The sequence below is a fragment of the Monopterus albus genome, unplaced genomic scaffold (assembly GCF_001952655.1).
Source record: "Monopterus albus unplaced genomic scaffold, M_albus_1.0 scaffold27.1, whole genome shotgun sequence".
Lineage (NCBI taxonomy): Eukaryota > Metazoa > Chordata > Actinopteri > Synbranchiformes > Synbranchidae > Monopterus > Monopterus albus.
The window spans coordinates 2,227,581-2,248,502 of record NW_018127907.1 but is presented as its reverse complement, the minus strand read 5'-3'; the positions used below and the strand labels follow the sequence as shown (position 1 = coordinate 2,248,502).

The 20,922-nt window shown below is 40.6% G+C and overlaps 1 protein-coding gene across 3 annotated transcripts in view; it reads left to right on the top strand.

Annotated features, from left to right (window-relative positions):
• The window catches only part of LOC109957492 (mitogen-activated protein kinase kinase kinase kinase 4-like), a 74,243-nt gene that overhangs the window by 40,821 nt on the left and 12,500 nt on the right, over window positions 1–20,922 (top strand). Inside the window, exons 15-30 of one of the 3 annotated variants that reach the window (XM_020595397.1) lie at window positions 2,594–2,659; window positions 6,545–6,859; window positions 8,445–8,579; window positions 8,892–9,038; window positions 10,677–10,747; window positions 11,233–11,312; window positions 13,682–13,770; window positions 14,151–14,245; window positions 15,729–15,804; window positions 17,182–17,349; window positions 18,217–18,325; window positions 18,677–18,832; window positions 19,164–19,307; window positions 19,577–19,711; window positions 19,871–19,971; window positions 20,382–20,531. In XM_020595397.1, the coding sequence (XP_020451053.1) occupies window positions 2,594–2,659; window positions 6,545–6,859; window positions 8,445–8,579; window positions 8,892–9,038; window positions 10,677–10,747; window positions 11,233–11,312; window positions 13,682–13,770; window positions 14,151–14,245; window positions 15,729–15,804; window positions 17,182–17,349; window positions 18,217–18,325; window positions 18,677–18,832; window positions 19,164–19,307; window positions 19,577–19,711; window positions 19,871–19,971; window positions 20,382–20,531 (2,037 nt within the window). Of the gene's footprint in view, window positions 1–2,593; window positions 2,660–3,599; window positions 4,678–6,544; window positions 6,860–8,444; window positions 8,580–8,891; window positions 9,039–10,676; window positions 10,748–11,232; window positions 11,313–13,681; window positions 13,771–14,150; window positions 14,246–15,728; window positions 15,805–17,181; window positions 17,350–18,216; window positions 18,326–18,676; window positions 18,833–19,163; window positions 19,308–19,576; window positions 19,712–19,870; window positions 19,972–20,381; window positions 20,532–20,922 lie in introns of those variants that run through there. The other 2 variants (XM_020595398.1, XM_020595399.1) reach the window with 2 other exon arrangements.

The window sequence follows — 20,922 nt, the reverse complement described above, 5'->3', positions numbered from 1 at the left end:
TTTAAACATACTAGCATGCTATTGTCAGCATTTACTATAGCTGAAAGTACCACTGTATCCAAGTACAGAGTCACAAGTGAAGCTGTAGACAGTTTGTCTTGTTTCTGTGTGGGCTGCCTTGCACTCCCAGCTGCACCAGTAGAACTGTTCCATGGCAAAGAGTAGTTGTAGTGGGAAAACTTTCACCTGTGTTGGTGTAACTGCTTGAATTTAAGCAAAGTAGGGTTTAAAAGACATGCATGCTTAGCAAACGTGTTCCCTGGATAACAAGTAAAACATCTACTGTGAAAAACCAGCTGCGGCCACTTTCAATACAACGGTGTGGGTGTTACAAAGATGCCATTGTTCCATTATAGAGTTAAGTGTGATAGGTAGGGGTGTCCATTCATCCATCCATTTTCCTCCGCTTATCCGGGATCGGGTCACGGGGGCAGCAGTCTAAGCAAAGATGCCCAGACTTCCCTCTCTCCAGACACTTCCTCCAGCTCCTCCGGGGGAATGCTGAGGCGTTCCCAGGCCAGCCGAGAGACATAGTCCCTCCAGCGTGTCCTGGGTCTTCCCCGGGGCCTCCTCCCGGTGGGACATGCCCGGAACACCTCCCTAGGAAGGCGCCCAGGAGGTATCCGAAACAGATGCCCGAGCCACCTCAGCTGGCTCCTCTCGATGTGGAGGACCAGCGGTTCTACTCTGAGCTCCTCCCGGGTGACCGAGCTCCTCACCCAATCTCTAAGGGTGCGCCCGGCCGCCCTGCGGAGGAAGCTCATTTCGGCCACCTGTATCCAGGATCTGGCCCTTTCGGTCATGACCCAAAGCTCATGACCATAGTGGCGTAGGGGTGTGGTGGGGTGTGACAAGATGAAAATAGCTAGAAGGTCACAGCTTCAGTTATAAGTTATAAGCTCATGCATAGTTCATGCACATTTATAAGGTCTGAAGAGACTCGTGTGAAATCCTACAGGAGACAAGTCAGTCAGTTGAGTTTGTGGCACTGGGTCCTGTTACACTGTTTGCATATTGTCTTTTACTTCATGGTAATTCATACAAAGTAGAACGGAAGTGACATTTATTAGGATTAGACCCCTAGCGATAGCTTTTACCTTTAATCTGGTGAAGGCCTTTTTGTAAAGGCAGTTTCCTCATTGATCACTGCCCAGCTAAATTATTTCTAATGATGCATTAACACAGCATAACTTTTACTGTAAGCTTTGCTTTTATGCTATTATATGAGGACTTTATTAATAATACATAACAAATCAACCGATGTTCAGTTAAATATATGAATTGCTACAAACAATGCTGACAACATAAAATTACTGCATACTGGGCAAATGTGCTAAATAATTAATTTACATCACAGTAACATTAATAATTAGTAATGTGATTTTCTTTAATTAAAGCAATTACAAATTAGACCATGGTGGAGACAGTGATGATCAATCTCATACCTGCAGTACTGTCAGAACACATTTCCCACAAACCCTGTACCTTTGTCTTGCAAAGGGGAGTGTGACATGACTGAATAAAAGTGCTTGTTTGTCTGTTGCATTCTGGGAAATACGGTTGAACTTAGTGGTTTGTAGAACCACTGGCATTGATTGTTTCTGTGTCATGGGTCCTCACTGTGTAACATTTATCAAGCACTAGATGTCCTCTACAGTCACTGTCATCCTTGTCAATACTAGATTGAGCTTTTGTGTCAATATTTACTTTGCATAATGGCTCAAACTGAACTTAAGTTTGTTATCAAATGTACAAACTTCATCACAGAAGCTTTGTCATCTAATTAAGCTGCCGTTTTAGCTCAAGCTCTGTTGAATGTGACCTCTCAAATCCAAGCTGAATAAATACAATTAAAGGCAATGATGCAAAATGGAGTCAATTCAATTAAACCGTGTAAATGTAAAAATATCTAGTTTGGACTGTTTGGACATACAAGGATTTTCCAGGAGAAATTCAAAGAGGTCTTAATGAAATATTTAGAGTTGAGGGTGCTGGCTAAAAGCTGTCTGCTATTTTGTACACTGAATATTTTAGTTCCCACCTTTCAGAATTTGGCTCATAACCTTTAGTGTGCCCTAATTAAAGTCAGCCTCTATGTCCGTGTATCTGTGCTGTGTACCTGTATTCTTGTGAGGACCTTACAATACCTTGAACGAGAAGACTTTAGATTTTGAATTAAGGTGAAATGTAGTTTTAAGCAAAACTAAATTAAGGTTTAAACAAAATGCATTTAAAGTCAGAATATATTGGAAGAAATTTTAATTAAACCATTTGTTTATATGTATTCAAAGGTGTGTGTGTGTGGGGGGGGCTGGTATTACTCATGTTGTGGGGACTGTTTACACAGTCACATTGTGGAGACCTAACATTCTTATGGGGACCAAAAAAAACAAGTTCCCATAAGGACATCCCTAGAATGTAAGTCATTATATTTTAGAGTGATGACTTGGTTTAAGGTTGGAGTGAGGCAAATGGTGGTTATGATGAACGCTGGGTGAGGGCAAGTCACCAGAAAATGAATGTAAATCAGTGTAATGTCCCCTGAAGTAATGAAAACACAACACGTGTGTTTGTGTGTATGTGTCCTGAGCAGGACCCGGCAGGCAGACAGCGGAGTGCCAACATATCAGTAAGGCCTCTGGACTCCACAGCAGAGCAGGTAATAAACCTTCACTCTGTATTTTTTCACTTACTTGCCATTAACCTCTCCATTTTTCATGAGTAAAAGCAGGTGTAAATTGTTTTGAAATATGCTCAGTATAATGGATTTAAACCATTATATGTGGGTGCACCTTTGTAATGAGCGAAATAACTGACATAATTACTCGTTTAACCGAATTGTCAATTGACAGACAATTTTCATTGAAAATGCTAGACCTTCCCTTGTTTAACCTTTCAGTTCTGATAATTTGCTGCTTTCCTTTGATTTATGTGATTGTGACACTCAGCACCTTTATGTTTTGGACTGCTGTACATTTGAAGGAACGTTAGGCCTTTGTGGTGGGTATTTTCTGACATTTTATAGATCTAATGATTCAGTGTTTCCCACACAGACTTTATTTGGCCACCAATTTTTATTCTAATATTTTTTTTAAGTCGAACTACACAGTTCACAATAACTTCAGAACAACTTCCCCTCTATAGTTCATTTGCACACTCCACATTTATTCACTCAGCAGGTCCTTGCCCCACTCTCTTTCTCTCTCTCTCTCTCTCTCTCACACACACACACACACACACACACACACACACACACACACACACACACACACAGTGGGCCATGTATGAACAGCTCCTCCTCTCTGTGTCTTTGCTTATAACATGGCTGTCAGTTGTGGAGATCCAACTCTTCTAATAGGTTATTAGTAAGGCTAGCTAAGATAACACCAGAATACAGCTGTTTTCAAGGTTAGTACACTGTATATACACTGATGTATATGGACTGCTCTGTAGGTGGATAAAGTTAATGCTAATTCTTGATCTCTGACACTGAATGTTTGTTCCCTCAGTTCAGGGGAATAATGAAAGTCACATAGCAAAGCTGATCAGCCCGACCAATGCGATTAGCTATCCACTTAATTAGCTTTGAATATTTACAGGCTTCAGCCAGTGAGGGCCATGAAAACAGCTGAAGAGAGAGGGATAGGAGAGGAGGAGGACGACAGCCAGCATGCTGCTGTGGGAGAGGCTGCTGGTGCAGCAACAGCAAGCGCAGAGGCACTATAGTATTGATGCAAAAAAATAAATAAATAAAGCTAATACAGCCCCCTGCCCATAGGTACTGCTTATGATTTTAGTGATGCTGGGGATTTCTTCCCCAGTGGAACCTAGGAAGATCATAAAGATAGTTTTAATGTGGCTTCTGGTGAGACTCCAGTAAGGTTTCAGAGTCAACGTGACATACACTGTAGTAGCAGTAGTGTCAGATCTTGACGGTATTTTAAGCCAGTGCTTATAGCAGCATGCTGTCACTTTTGTTTTAAAGCCTCCCCTGTCTCTCTCTGTCCCTCTGTCTCTGCTGATCTCAGCATGCCTTCTCTCCTTTCCTCACTTGTTTCCTCTCTTCATCCCTCTCCCTGGTCCTCACAGCATGGAACCTTTTTCATTTCTACTATTTCTCTTACAAACTTGTCTCTTGGATTTTCTCCAAAAATGTTAGTATCTAATCACAGTAGGGGTTTCATACCTACAGATTCCCTAAACATGTCTCTTCCCTCTCACTGTCACCTCTTTATTTCTAAAACACTTTCTTTCTCCTCTATCTCTCTGCCTTGATGTTGTAACGACTCTGTAGGTTAATGACTTTTCTGCCTGTGATATGAAATAATGATGGTGATCTCCTGAATCTTAACAGCTTCGTCTTATCTGGTGAGTTTTGTTGCTGCTTAGTTTGGCATCTGGTGTCTTGTTTGCAGAGAGATTGCACATTTGCCTTGATGAGTTGGGCCTTGCAGAAAAAGACAGATGACCTTTTTTGTTTTGGACAATTAAAACTAAACTCTCCAGTTAGTCATGCCATGCCATCTTTAGTATTTAGTGGTTTCAGTTGTCAACATATCTTACATTAAGAGGTCTTACATTTGTCTTCATTGGGACTCCATTGTGGATTCTACATATTTGTTTTCACTAGTAGCATACATCTGGTCTTTGTATAAACATTTTATCTAATGCAGCACTAATAATGGTGTGCCAGATATGCTGAAAATTATAGAATGAAATTATTATAATTAGAATTAGAATTTTAAATTCTCTCACAGTTTTGCATTCTTAATCAGTGTAAGCAGCAACTTGGCATTCATATTCAATTCACCATTCTACAGTGGAGATTTGGCTGGTAAATCGTAACAGGCTAACATGGAGTGTTTCCTAATACTGCTGTGAAAATAGGTTTTGTACTTAGGCACCAAGAAAGCTGATGTGTTGCCGTGGCTAAAGTGTTTAGCTGAACAATGTTAGGGAAGCATGTTGCATATTCTGACTGTGTTTGTCCTCTCATTGTCAAGAAAACAGCACTGAATGTGTGCTGGTTTTCCCTCTATAGCAGCATTCACACTAATCTGATCTCACCCAGTTGTCATGTGGTAGTCATGTCCATATTTTAGATGGACGGCGGGATGTTCTAGTAGTTTGTGAGGAGCTACATGGCTTCTGTGTGAATTTTCTTGATGTGTTAAAGTGCCTGCATGTTCAACCACACACCATATATCAGAAAGTTTTCAGACCCCTTTGCTTTTTGCACACTGTAAAAGAGAAGTCTCTGACTGTCCTTCAGTGGCCCTGCCAAAGCCCAGACTTTAACCCCACAGAAGATCTGTGGAGAGACCTGACAATGGCAATTCACAGACACTTCCCATCTAGTCTGAAGGAGCTTGAGAGGATTTGCTTGGAAGAAGGGTATAAAAAGCCCAAATCCAGGTGTGCAAATCTTATAGAAATGAGTACCCAAGAAGCTGTAATCAGTGTTAATACTTGTGTAGTTTTTGACTTAGTCATGTTGCAGAAGTATCTTATAACCTGCTTTTACCTTGTCATTATGGGTTAATAAGTGTAGTTTGTTGGGAAAAATATGAGCATGTGCACAAAGTGGAGGGGTTTGAATACTTCCTTAAGCCACTGTATGTAGTACCAGCCTGCAGTCTTTACACTCCTTCCCATATTATTCCCTGCTTCTCTTCTGTGTAATCCTCTGCCATAGAGTTGGATGCATTTATATACTATATCTTTTGTTTGTTTCTTTGTGGTGACTGTGTAGCTTTGCCTTCACTGGACTGTTTAAGTTATAGCAGTCAAGGTGCTGATCCTGTGAAAATTCCACCATCCTCCTTTAAATTTGTTCTTTGGCAAATATAAAATGTGTATAGGTTTTGCTATTACAAAGAAGTGTTTTCTGGTCAGCAGTGACCTTAAGTTGTCAGATGAAGATGAGTAGAAGTGCTTTTATTGCATTATTTGGGGAAAGCTATGCTCGCAAATCAAATTGTCCAGCCAGAAAACCAGTTGTTCTCATATGGCTGAGCTTCTGTACCTGATTGTTATTTTATGAATGTTGTCACGTTTTGGCCTACTCTATATTTTACACAAAAGAAGTGGCTTATATCAGCTTTGTTCTTACAGCCACTAAAGACGTGAAAGATCATGACTGTGTTTTATCAGCTTAGAAATATTGTCTTTGTTGATATTTCTGACTTCGGTGAAGATCAGATCACATTTCATGACCAATTTATGCAGAAAACCAGGAAATTGCAAACAGTGCCATTACTTTTTCTTGCAACTCTATGTGCTTTTTTTGAATGTGTGTCATAACAAGCTTAATGATGCACTATATGCTTTATAAGGTTTTCATGCAGCAGCTGTGGCTTGTCTTGTCAATTTCTACTGATCCTGGGAGAGTCCATTGTGATCAGAACTAGCATGTGCATGTATGCGTATTCACATGTGTACATGTAGAGTCAGTCATACAACACAGTATACATGTGTCTTATGTCATATAGACACTCCCAGGCTTTGTCAGTTTCTATGTGTGCTTTTCATGTTTGCTACTTAGAGAGCTGTGGCTCCAAGCCAGCTGATTCAGCATAAGGCTCAGTACCCCCAGCGTCAGCTGCAGCTACAGGCCAAGCCCCAGCCTCTGTCCCAGCATCAGCCGCCCTCAGCGGGCAGGAGATCTCACCGCACTCTGCCTAAGGACCAAACCCAGCTCCTTTCGCTGCAGCATGATCACAGGCACCGGGAGAGAGAGAGGCAGTGGCAGAGGGAAAACCCTGTGGCAGCTGTCCACAAGCTAACAGCTAGTAGTGGGAAAACTGCTGCTGCTGCTGGTTCCTCACCCAGCCGCCCTGCAGACAGCCAGTGCTCAGTGGTAAAACCCTGCTTGCCTCAGCTGTCTCGCTTGTTTTATCACCTCTACATCCCACCTCTTTCACTCTGTCTGTTGTTCTTAAGCCCTCTTCTTTTCCATTGTTTTTGTTCAGTTTTGTCTCATGTTTTCTTTATTCTCAGTCAGTTCTGATGCACTTTGTTCCTTTTCCCACTCCCTCCTAACATGCCATTTTTTTCTACTTGGGTTGTTTGTCAACCTTATCTCAGCTGACAGGCCTCTTTCACCTTAATGTCACAAAGGTCAAGTAAATAGATTGTTGGGTAAGTTAGAAAGACACATTTCAAATCAACACAGTTACTAAAGGGAAAAAGTGATGGCAGAGTCTGGCACTGGTACTCTTCCTGTGTAAACATCCTGCCAGCAATGACTTGTCTACATGCTGGCTCTAACATCTCTGTAAACTCAATTTAAACATTCAATTTTTGCTGTCAAGATTATACTGGGTTCATGTACCTCCTGTGTGTAAATGAGTGATGGCATTCGCTGACTGTTTCTGTAGGACGACATGTGGTTTGTAGCTTCTATTGTTAGCATATCTATAAACTGCATGAAGAGGAAACTGACCAAAGGTGTCACTTATAGAAGAAGGCATTTCAAACAGCCACTCAGAAAGCTGACTATGGTTTAAAATAATAGCTTGATCTCTGGTTATTTCCCAATGTTGGACACTCTTGTAACTTGCACTTGAAGCTGCTTTCAGATGATGATTAGTATCAAACTTCTGAAAATTGCACAAAACTCTTAATTTTATTATGTTGGGGACACTGATGTCTGACTTAGCAGCAGTGTTACAGTTCATAGAAATGATCATAAGATAGCGCCTAAACTTTGATTTAGGACTTTAACAATTCTCTGTAGAAACTGAGATTTAGAAACTATGCACTTTTAACACAGTTTTTAAGTGTCATTCTTGAGTGCAGACTGTAGTGCCACCAGTGTGCTTGCAGTGCAGACAATCTGCATAGGCTCAAACTGTGGGCTGCACAGTGAAATGCATGTGTGGCAGACACACAGATGCAGAAACCATAAATTAGTCTTTAAGGGTTGGAAAGTATGGACTACAGTCATGGTGATCCACAATCCCCCCCATGCTCTGAGTCGGCCAGTAGCGGGCCTCCAAAAGTGATGTGTCAATGCCTGCATCACATCAAACTTCAGTTTCATGCAGACCTTGTTCTGATTAAGACCGCCCACCAGTATATCCAACATTATTTGCAGTATTCTTTGTAACATGAAGGAGGAGAGCATGCATTTCCTTTTTCAAACTCACCAGAAATGATGTATTTTACAGCTTAGCTGAGTTTTTTTTTTCAGCAGCAGCAAAAAAGTTTTTTTTTTTTTGCCACTTCATTAGTTTTTCCTGCATGTTCGTGCTTTTATATGCTTTTGCTGATGTCTGTCAGTGTAGTACAGTAGGGTTTATACTTGATGTTTAAATAATAATTGTTCAACTCATTTCGATTACCTAACTAAATGAAGGACTAAGTCAGTCTATAAGATTCAAGACACACACAGACACCCCTCACAAATCAGTTATCAGTCTTCTGTGTGCTTTTTGTTTTAGATGGACTTCCAGGAATCGAACCTAGCCAGGCTGCTTTTGACTGCTGGTCTTCCCGGCCAGATGCATTCGAGGCTGGGTTCTGGGAGCAGCTCTAGTCCTTGTACCCCTGCCTTGCAGAGAGCTCACATCAGCCAGGTATACACAGTAAGGTCCCATCACAGATTCACACTATTTAGTTTGAACATGTTATATCATGCTCTCCTCTGTTTGACTTTTCTCATGCTTTTTCTTCTACCTACATGTAGTGTGTTCTGTTCTGTTCTGTTCCCCACTTGAGTGGAGATATTTTTGGTCAAACTGTTGATTTTTGCTATAACCTCTTAAAAATACTCCTGTTTAATCTTTCCTGGGATTGTAGTAATTTTCGTGAAGTGGCTGTTAATGTATAAATGTAAGACATATATCAATACATCACATATAACCATAGATGAACCTTTTTTCCCCCAGAATGCCAATCTACGCTCTAGTCGAGATGCCCCTCACAGCAGTTCTATGTCAGATATGGCCACTTCCCCCTTGTCCCCCATATCCCCCTTTTCCCCGCTGTCCACAACTGATGATGTCTTCTGGGGCTCAGTCGAGGCACCGCCTAAAGTGAGTAGCAACTATCTCCTGAATAACACAGTAAGGTTACGGGCCGGCAGGTCTGATGAAAACTGAACCACTATAAGGGGAACTTTGTCTGGCCTCATGCACAGGATGTAGCTCATGTGCATCATCATATGAGGGTGGCAAAATGTGTTTGTTAAGCATACTGTAGACTGGCCATACCAAGCTAAGGAAGTGATGCAGACAGCACGAGGCTGCAATACTGTGAGTGTGCATTTCTATGTATGTTTGTGTTGGGAGAGAGCAGAGTGGTTTTTCCTTAAAGCTTGTTATACAGTGTCTCTAAATAAAACACACCTTATGTACCAAAAACACATCATCCATTTTCTTTCTCCCTTTAACATTACTGCCCACCTCCACCCCCACACCACTAGGGCTTTTACAGAGAGAACATGCTATTAGGTGTATTTACTAACAGAACACCATATGGAATTGATAGAACAGCTAATAATTACAGTGAGAGGAGGGGAGCCCAGTTAAGCTGTCTGTTTACTATCTTATGTAGCTGAACTAACGGGCCATATGGAATCAATACAACAGTTAATAAGTCACTGCTCTCTTCTGTGATTGCAGTGGGGTGAGTGGAGCTGGTTTAAAAGCCTGGAGTGGCTCTAAATCTGTTAACCTTTGGGGCTTACAGCACAATACACTGCGACACTATGCATTATAGAATTTTTACAACTGTTTGTGTTCATATAATTTACCCACTGAACATCCCTAAGCTCAACCTTTGAGGACTTTTCTGATCATACATATCTCTACAAAGGTTTTTCTACTGCTCTAAATGTCACTATAAGCTTCATATGTGTGCCACAATAGTAGGAAATGGCAGACACCAAGCTCTGTAGACTGTAATACAGGATGTGGGCAACTTGTCAGAGGGATGCTAGGTATTCCCACAGCTCTCTTCCTGCTCTGCTGGGTGTGCCTTCCTCTCTGTAACTGGGTCCTGTGACCCTGGAGATGAGAGGTCGTAAGGTCACCAGCTGCTTGGCAGGACAGAGAGCTTGACAAGAATGAAAGGTTGAAAAGAATCTAGTTGTTTGTAACACTTCCAGAGACTGATCTTGCATTGATTTCACAATGTTGCTTTTGTCATATCATGAATGCAGTATTGCTGGAAAAGCATTTGAGAAATATCCCCTGATTTCACAATGTTGCTTTTGTCATATTTGAATGCAGTATTGCTGGAAAAACGTTTGAGAAATATCCCTGGCTCAGATAGTATTTCTACACCATATGTAAGATTTGGACATGACGTTTAGAGGAGCAGCAGTGAAATAAAAAAAAAAAGAGGGGCCAAATGGTCTCATTAGGTTTTGAGTATCTCAGAACCTACATGTAAGTTTCTCAGTGTTGTTAAAGCTTTTATTGCACTTTGCTTTACAGCCTTTCAGCCACTATAGAGGTTGTTGTACATAAAGGTTGTATAACCACAGAACCTTTCCCCTGATTAGTGAAACCCTGCATGGCGACACATGAAATCCTTGTTAAGAGCTCTCAGACTTATGATACGTGGAACAAGCAGTCAGCACCAGCAGAAGACAGCCATGTTTGTGTATTCACTAATCATATATTGTTATCAAATAGGTTTATCTACCCTCTGTGTTGTGTAAATTCCAGGTCCCAGAACGCACGACCTCTAAGTTTTACTGTAGAGAACTGGTGATGGGACACAAGAGGGCGGCTTCAAGGTAGAGTACTACTGAACTGTGCACTATTTACACTGCTCATACAGCCTAAACACAAATACATGTCATTTATTAAAGTTGACATAGGTTTTGTCTGTACACAAGCAAATTACTTTATGTCAAGAACTTCAGGGGAAGATTTTAGTTTTTATTTATTTTTCTTTTAGCCGTGTTAATCATGCTTAATGATGGGTGAAACAACTATGTGTAATGTGAAAGGGACTGCTCCTACAGTAGGGACAACTGGGGATCACCTGACTGATTCCTCTTAGTTCAGTGGAGCATGTTACCCTTAGATGGCTTTTTTTGATTAGATAAGAATATTGGTGAAGAATTTGGGTCAGGCAACAGGCAGGGGCAGCATGAATACTATACCTAAGATTACAACGTATAGATGTGTATAATGTTAAGTTACTCACTGCACTGTACCTTTTGTCTCTGTAACGCTCCATCTGTGTCACTATGTACGTCTCTCTCTCTCCACCTAGTGGCAGTCCGGTGTCTGTAACAGATAAGTGTGGACTCTCTGTGTCCTATGGAGACTCCTCTACAAACAAAAACCACCGAGGTCTGTGCCACCTTAGTACTTTCAGTACTTCAGTACTATCCTAAGCTTAATCGCATGTTGTAATCTGCTGTATCTAAAACTGAAACCTAAAAAACTGTTCATCAACCCATTTCTGGTAGTCAAAAGGTGTAGTTTGTTTTAATGAACCGGTTGTGGGAATTAACTGTTTGGGTTCCTTCATGACAAGAATGTCTTGATCTTAGAATCTAATTTTTCATGTATAGTAATAGCTATGATGTTTTTGACCAGTATGACTGGAATATCTGCTGCAGTTCTATATAGCTCCATATTGTCTTCTTGCATATGTGGTGGCACTGATGTGAACTAATGCTGTGTGTGTGTGTGTGTGTGTTTAAGTGTGATTTGCTTGTATGAACTTTGTGCTTATTTAAATCATTGGTTTGTCAGCTTAGCTCACACTGCCCAGTCACACACCATGCCAGTTTACTTACTTGAATAGACGCACACTTTAGATACATGCAGCCACACCATGCCCACCACAAACACCATATACAGTACAGTGCATATATATAAAAGCAACAAGAGTGCAGAACATAGAGTAATGCGTTTAGAGTTTGCCCTCTGTGTTTGTCTTGAGAGAAAGAAAGGAGCATCTCATCAGTTTCATAGCTCTGCTCTTCACATTCTCTGTGCATGGCAGTAAGGAAGCTGCTCTTGTAGCTACTTAGAGTGTGAGAGAGAGGGTATAATGGGAGAGAGTATGTTTTCAAAGTTGCCCTCTGTGTGTAGTTGGGAAGAAACAACTTTGACCCCTCCAGCTCAGCTTGGCTGCTGGCCTCGGTCGTCTTTGTTTGGAGCCACAGATCAAAGATTCACACTGCTGTACGGTGGCAAAAAGCCTTTTATCTGCCTATACAGCAGCTTAGAAAATGATGCTTTCCTCTTTGAACTATATGGTTGTTCGATTGGGTATCTGTGGCATTCATGTATATACAGTCTAATTTACAAATAGATTATTATACCTTGGTTTAAATACCATCAAAATAGTCGTATTGCAACTGGTAGCAGGACATGGTTGTTTTCCCACTGTATTTTGTCCCTGTCGGTCTCTGTTTAGGAGGGAGAGGCTGCTCCTCTCTAACACACAGTCAGCCGTGTGTTTACACACAGTGCTTGTAATGCTAATGCTTGAGGTGTGAAGATGCAGATATTTAACCAAACACTGGGGACTACTCTGTGCACTCCCCCACCTCCTACTACGTCCTGAGAGGTGCTGAAATTTAGCGCACCTCCACAGCCGCCGCATCGTAGTGGAAACAAGCACAGAACGCATATCGAGCGTTACTCAGCATAACGCGTTTTGGTATGGTCCTATAGTGGAAAATCCCCCATATAGTACTGGTGGTCCAAGTGTTTCTCAAAATTAAAACTGTGTTTACAATAAACTCCTGCAATTTTGTGTAATGATGCAGAAGTTGCTTATTTTAAAGCATTATTTAGAATTCTGACACTGCTATCACCTGAAACCATTGGTATGAGGTGGAAGAACAGCAGCCTTTTCCAGTTTGTACTATAGAGCAATCATTTTGTGCTCAGAATAACTGCAGAGCTAGTGTGGTAGTGGCAGCAGAGATGATCATTCTGGCACTTTCTAGTATCTGGCTCTAGAACAACTTGATAGTCAACCCAAATCCATTAGTGCGGCCACCATGAGTCAAAACATTAAATGCTACTGCTAGTGATTTGAAAAGAGCTTCAAAATAGCATGCTCCCTGTCCAGCTCCAAAAAAACAAACACATTAACCAGATATTTCCCTCAGATGATAGTGGAGAATCACAACACTTCTTAAAGGACTGTGAATATTAGACTGATTTTCATAAGTTCACCAGAAAGTGTGACGATTCATTGTGGCAACCCCTAAAACGGGAAAAAGCTGAAAGTGACTTTACTGTTATTACATTCATTTCAATAGATATGCACGAGTTTTCAGATCAGTTTTCTTAAAGCGGTTTTTAAAAATAATCTGTCTTGTGTGAATATCTACAAAATAATAATCTTATTAATTGTGCACTGTATTATAGGTTTTACAATACAGGATTTTTACTTAGTGGTTGATTAGCAGGTTGAGCTAAGCTCTGGGCTTCACTGAGAGTGCACCTGACCCAACACACAGCTAGCCATATAGTTTACGGCTGTAAAGCATAGTGATACACAGTGTTTGATCTCATGTACAGACCAGCAGAGGCTGCCATTTATAACAACTGCCTTATTTGTTCATGGTAACTGTATATTTCTTTATGAATGTTAGTTTCTTGGGCTTCAGTAATTTACATAATGCCACCCTGCTGCTACTGTATCACACTGCATAACTACAGCCAATGTAAGTAGTTGTGTGTGTATCTTGTAGGTTACTTCAAGCTGGAGAGCCCTCTTCTGGAGCACCGCCTACAGCAGCAGAGGAAGATGCAAGAAAATGTAACCAGTGGACATATACAAGTAAATTACAAGTTGTTTTCCTCAACTTTATTACAGCTATGCACTTTGTACTGCTCTACAGCTGTACACATAAACACCTGCATACTCTGAGTGTGAGCAGGACTTCACGAAGTTGCATGTAGAGGAAATTAGTCTCATTATGAAATTGTGCAGAAACGATAGTAACATCAGAAAAATCAGCGCATCCATATTGTTCTTGGTTGACAATGGGCCACAGCACCATACTGTACATATTCACACAAATGTCACAACAACTCCCTTCTCCATTCACTGTAAAATTAACATAGAGGATGTATTTTCTTTTTCCTCTGCTTTTAATTTGGACTTCTGACTCACCAGACCTACTGTACGTTTATATTGTTCTCACCTCCGTAATACAGGGTGTAAAGTCTGGTCTCAGCCGGCTTCACAAAGCCACCAACTACTCTTCTTCCAGTGATGAGATTGGTAGCAGTGATGATGAAGAGAGGAGCAGGTGAGATCTTCAGCATAAGTATAGTACATGCATTATTTTATTATTAAAAGCCTTGCTGATTTATGTACACCACATTTCCTTTTAGTCAACAACAACAAAAGGGAACTTGAACAGTTGTGTCCCTCCGTACTGATCTTCTTTCTAACTAATAAATGCAGCACCTGTAGTGAGACTCTGGTTTAGCATCTTGAATAGAAGATGCACATTTTCAATATATTTTCTGACCAATAGCCTACGCTCGTTAACCAACAAGATTAAAATGCTAGTCTGCTTAGAATGAATAAGTGTCTTTGACCCATTAAAAATAAACATTTTACCATAAGGGGTTTATTTTTACATGTTCAAATATGGCATAAACGGCAACAGGACATGAACTTGAACAGAACACACATCACATCACACACCTGTGGAACTGTGAACAGAGTGAAACAGCCTAATACAATAGCTTCTGTGCACTGCTAACCTGAGGCAGCTCATGTCACTTTAGGGTTGTGTGATATCATATTGGATGCAGGCCGTAAACGTCATCTTCTTTCAAAGTAAAATGAAGCACTCATAGCCTATCTGTAAAACTGCAGGTACTGCAAAGGCCTTAATCATGCAAGTAAACCTTAGAATCACAACTTCTGTGGCCGGGGAGGAGAAGTGTGGGACAGGGAAAGACGGGGTGGTGTCAAACTTATATTGTTTTAAATTTTAATTAGTATTTACTTTGTTTTGTGATTGGAATTGATTAACTAACTAGAATATTATCATTGATTATTTGGGACCACCTGAATGTCACTTTCGGCTTTTCCCGTTTAGGGGTCGCCACAGCGAATCGTCAAACTGACGACTCACATGTTGACATTTGGCACGTGTTTTACGCCGGATGCCCTTTCTGACGCAACCCTGATTTGAACCCAGGGCGCAGCGACAAGAGCACTGCGCCTTAACCGCTAGCCGGACCACCTAAACTTGAATTTTTGTTGCTTCTGGGGTGCACAGCTCTCTTTTGGTAAAGCTCTTTGTGAGAAGTGCTGGTATGCCAACACGGAAATCTCCAGCACAGAGAGAGCACTGTAACAAAACCTTCTCCTCCGCTCTTGGCTTAATCATCAAAACCCCCAACAGCTTAACAAAACAGAAACTTGTAGCCTACAGTTTTTTTTTCAGAAACAGCAACAAGTCAACGTACTGTGGGGTTATAATAATAATCACATTTATTTGGCCAAGTATGTTACATACAAGGAATTACTAGTACGATGGTACTGATGTCCTAGGAATGCAAAGATAGTGCCTCACAAGTGGCCAGCCTGGGGAAGCCTGTCTGCTTAGCCTTCCACCACTTATCCCCATGAGTTGATATGTAGGCCCTATAGCCTGTTTGTTAGCAAACTGTCTAAAAAGTTGTTGTTTTTTTTAACTGATAGTATTAATTGGTTAGAATTCTTATTGTCAGTTACGGGTGTGCATCCCTATCTTAAACTTTTTGTATTTCAAGGTCTGGCCTGTCCAATGGAAAAGCAAAATACAGAGGAATACCTGATGGCATCGTCCTGCACCACAATCTTAACCAGGTACACTGTATCTTCATGTTTACCAGTCGGAGGCTTCAGTCAACTGTCTGTGCTACAGAAATGGTGATGACTGATGCTGCTTGTGGAATAATGTGGTTGTGGTTATTGTTAAAAATTGGAATGGTTAAACTAGAACACAAAAATACACAAACTTATAGCTTGGTTGACTTCCTTGTAGCTTTAGCTTTCTGCTGAGGTTGTTCAGTCAGTCAACCATCTCTGTAAATCTGAACATGTTCAGTTTACTTTAAAAATCAAGTGTTTATTTGCCATCATTTGTGATTAAGATGCCAGTAAATAAACAGTGCTTCAAGCATTAAATATATACTGCATTGTAGCACAGTGGTACAAAACAGTAAAAGAAAGCCTATTCCATACAACATGGCTGGAAATACGAGTCCCTATTGTTCAATGAAGATACCACTGTATAGGCTGCTAATCAACAGTGGTCTTCAAGTTTACTGAGGTTTACCGGCTTAGTGGCCTAAAAGAATAAAAATTCTTCAGGGTCATCACCAAGAAGAATGGGAACACCACAGAGTACTGCTATAATGTCAGATGTTTAAGAGGTAGTGACAGGGAACGGGAGCTGGAGATGGAAAGACCCAAAACAATAAATATGCATTTTGGATTGAGAACTTCCTAGAATGTTAATTAAGCAAAAATGGAAAAATTGACAAAGACAGCTTTGTAAAGTTTCAAAGTACGGTGGAGGGACCTTGAGCTGATATGTTACAAGATTTTGGCTAGTTTTTTCCCTTTATGACTGGCCTTTTCACTTGAAGATTTGAATGTAAATGGTGGTGAACACAATGGTAGAAACAAAATAATGCAGTCCAACATGTCACCAGGACCCAGGTCCTTGCAGGAACAGTTTGACATTTTGGGAAATTTTTCTGTCTGTCCACAAAATACGAAGTTACAAACAGCAGCTGGTTAGCTTACCATAAAGACTAGGAACAGAGAAACACAGCGAGCCTGGCTTTGTTCAGAGGCAAAAAGAATCCACCTAAAGTGTAAAAGTTTCAGTTTTACAGAGGGTCATTTCCCAAAATGTTGACCTATTGCTTAAAAATTTTGTCATACAGTACATCTTAAAAAAATTGGATGGCATGTCTAGTACAGTACATTGGATTATTTACATTGTGCAGGGCTTTCATTTTTTTCATTCATAGAGTAAAATGAGAGAGAGTAAAAAGGCAATGCCAGAGACTGGCCACTTCTCCACAATTTTACTGACAGGAGGCCCAGAGTCAATCATTTCCCTCACTGTGAAAGTGCTGTCCATGCAATTCACAAACACATGTTGGTTCAACTTCCTGGTTGACCCGATGATTGAGAAATTATCCTATGTTTCATCCTGTTTGTGTTGCATAGATTTTTCATTTGGGTTCAGACAATACCTCCCTGCTACCAGACCTTGTGCAGAAGACATCTTCCTGCAGTCCTACCCATAATGCTATGGGTCAGCAGCAGCGAACACACAAACTCAACTTCTCGCAATTGCCCACTGCCCCTCAATCCCCAACACATCATGAAATACACGTGAGTATGACAAGAATAATGCACAAGCAGAAACAAGTACATATACTGTATGGACTTGTAGAAACACACACGGGCATATTGATTCTTTTTTAAGAGCTTTATTTTATAGGGGCCGGAAAGCCTGACAACTGTCCCAAGTCCTTCATTTAAAACAAAAAAAAAGGTCATTTAATTTAATACATATGGCTACACATCACATTGGATTTACATAAGTGAAGTGGCTCTTTCTCAGCATCTGTAGTGGGAAGTGTTACTTGGGAAATTTGGTTTGGTACATAGTGGTACATGGTCTGAAAAGTTTGGGAACCTCTAATCTAGGGCATTGGGAGAGTAACAATAAAAACAGGCAGGGAGGTGGAACCAGGATCTTATCAAGACATTTCATTTTGATAATAACAGACAGCATATCCCAATGAGATTAGACAAAATTCTTGATAAGCATTTAAATGCAGTGTCCATGGTCAAGGCTGTTTTATGTTTAAAGCAACATAAGCGACTAGTTGCATTAGATAGATCTGTCCACCAGAGGGAGGTGGTGGCACATTTTAGGTGCACAGTTATAAGTAGTGATAAGTAATAATAGAACTGCTGTAGGATCATTATTTGTTTAAAATACAGTGCTTACTTAGACAACCATGCATTTCCAGTTTTATTATACAGATTTAGAGCAAAGGTTTTTGTAGTAATAATATTTGGGCCAAAATACAGTGAGGCTTGAAGGAGAGTCTGAGAATTTGGGTTACAGAGTTGTATTCACTGATCTATAAAGACATTAATAGCATTTCCTTTTTCGTGTATGGAGAAACAAGCTTTGAACAATACAAAATGTTGTGGAATAACTGTATCTGTTGTTGCTTTACTCATCAGGCTGTCAGCAGTCCCACCGGTAAAAACACCTCCACATCTTCTTCTTCCTCCTTCTTGTCCTTCATCGATCCAAGATTAATCCCCATATCATCACCACCGCAGAGCCCTAGTAAGTACACACATACACAGTATTCAGTGCATATAGTCACAAATACAATATGCTAACATACAGCACTGCCTGCACACCTACATGTTCATCTGTAAGTAAATGATGAGTAAATGTATAGACAGTGAATTTTTTGCCTGAGTTTCACTTTATCCAGTTTGGACCTACTTTGCCATTGAACTGAATGGGAAAGTGTGTCCAAACATTTGACTGGTAGTGTGTATGGAATATTTTAGATGTTTTTGTATAAAACAGTTTGCAAGGTATGAGAGTTTTACTGTGGGTGCAGGTAGAAGAACTGTACCTACTTAACTATCCCATGTATTGTTAATGTTGCGTCTTTGTTTTGTCTAGCGGGCAGTAAGGGTGAGCCATTCAAGAGAGAGAACCACAGGAAAGGATCTGTGGTGAACGTGAACCCAACCAACATTCGACCACAGAGCGACACTCCAGAGATCCGCAAGTACAAGAAGAAATTCAACACTGAGGTTCTCTGTGCTGGACTGTGGGGTTTGTCACTTTATACTGTTGGTCTTTTAGTTTAAAATATTCAGATGTTTTTCACATACTGTGTTTGTGTGTACCATACATGTCTATTACATCGTGTGAAAAATAAGAGTTTTACTTTGTTTTGCTAGGAAACTTCATTTACTTTATTTTCTGCCTACATCCAAACCAGAAGCTGGACACTATCATGTTTTTGACAGTGTGCCTACTCTATATATTGTTTAGTTTGTAATTTTCACAAATATACAGGTTTACAGATGTTATACAGATAGATGGAGGCATGAGACAGCATGTTGGTTGTGGGTGTAAGGTTTGTGTCTGTTTGACTCTGTAGGTGTGAATCTATTGGTGGGGACGGAGAATGGTCTGTGGCTGCTGGACCGAAGTGGTCAGGGGAAAGTGTATTCACTCATCAGCAGACGAAGGTTTCAGCAGATGGATGTGCTGGAGGGACTCAATGTACTCCTCACTATATCAGGTACATGTGATCCTCATGTTTTAAAATCTCTAACAGTAACAGGAGGGATAGTTTTTTTAAGCCAAAAACAAACTGCAGTTGTTCCATGTACTGTAATGTGTTCTGTTAACCTGCTGTAGCATCCTGAGTGTTGATTTCCTCCAAGTTGACCTCTCTTTGACTCCCATAATTCACTGGCTTTGCTAATGCTCGAGTTCACAGATTCATCATGTTGACCACAAGTTTCATCTAAACGGGATTGACGTTCATCTTTGTCTTTGTGCATGTAGGCAAAAAGAACAAGCTCCGTCTGTACTATCTGTCCTGGTTAAGAAATAAAATCCTTCATAATGACCCAGAGGTGGAGAAGAGACAGGGTTGGACCTCAGTAGGTGACCTGGAGGGCTGTGTACACTATAAAGTGGGTAAGTACACACTAGGAATGAATGGCAAGGTAAAAAAAAAAATACAAACCACGTGTTGTTTTTCAATTGATCAATCAAACGTTTTTGTAGAGGTTTGTCAGAGCTGCATTTAGCTGAGAGTCATACATGGACTTCTCATTGTCTGTCCTGTTCTTCCAGTGCGCTACGAGAAGATCAAGTTCTTAGTGATTGCTTTGAAGAATGCTGTGGAGGTGTATGCCTGGGCTCCAAAACCCTACCACAAATTCATGGCGTTCAAGGTTGGTAATATTTAGTGTATATAATGTAGAACAAATTGCGACAGACATGGAGAAAAAAATGCATTGGGGTCACCTCCACAACCAGACTCGTGCACATACGCAGAGACATGACACATCCAGGCTATAAGAGCCATGTGCAGAGATTCTCAGCAGACCTGTGTCCCAATTTTTTTTATGTCCTTCGTGGCCTGAACTACTTTTTCTTCTGCACTGTCTAGTTTAACTCCTCTGACGAGATAGACTTCAAGTGGCTGTTACTTCCACAGGGTGGTACAGTATATTTCTGGCCCTCTCTAACTTGTTTTGGCGGTGTGTGTGTGTGTGTGTGTGTGTGTGTGTGTGTGTGTGTGTGTGTGTGTGTGTGTGTGCATGCTGGTTTTTGTTGTATCTTTGTGTGTATGTCTATCCAGTCATTCAGGTCTCTGCCTCAAAAACCACTGTCTGTTGACCTGACAGTGGAGGAAGGTCAAAGGTTGAAGGTCATCTATGGCTCCTTGTCTGGTTTTCATGCCATTGATGTCGACTCTGGAACACCTTTTGACCTCTATCTTCCTACACATGTAAGAGCTTGTTTATTATATATTTAATGTGCAGACGTTTCCTTTTTGGTTTGTTTGTTTTTGTAACATGTTAAATACAAAAAGAACAGTTCATCAAAGAAAACAAAAATCTTTTTTTTGCTCTCATTTACAGCTGTCTTAAAGAAATGTTTTCCTGCCAAAACACTTTACTACAATATAACCCACACATACAGTACTTCCATCTAACCCATCCTTAAACATTTCCATTGCAACTTAAATAAAGGTCCCAAATAGGATGAACAGTATGAGAAAAGAACATGGGACAGGACCTAAACCAAAAGCAGGGACTGACATCACCTTACCGTACCTAATTATTTATTATATTACCATATCAAAAGCACCCATCCATTTTCCTCCGCTTATCCGGGAC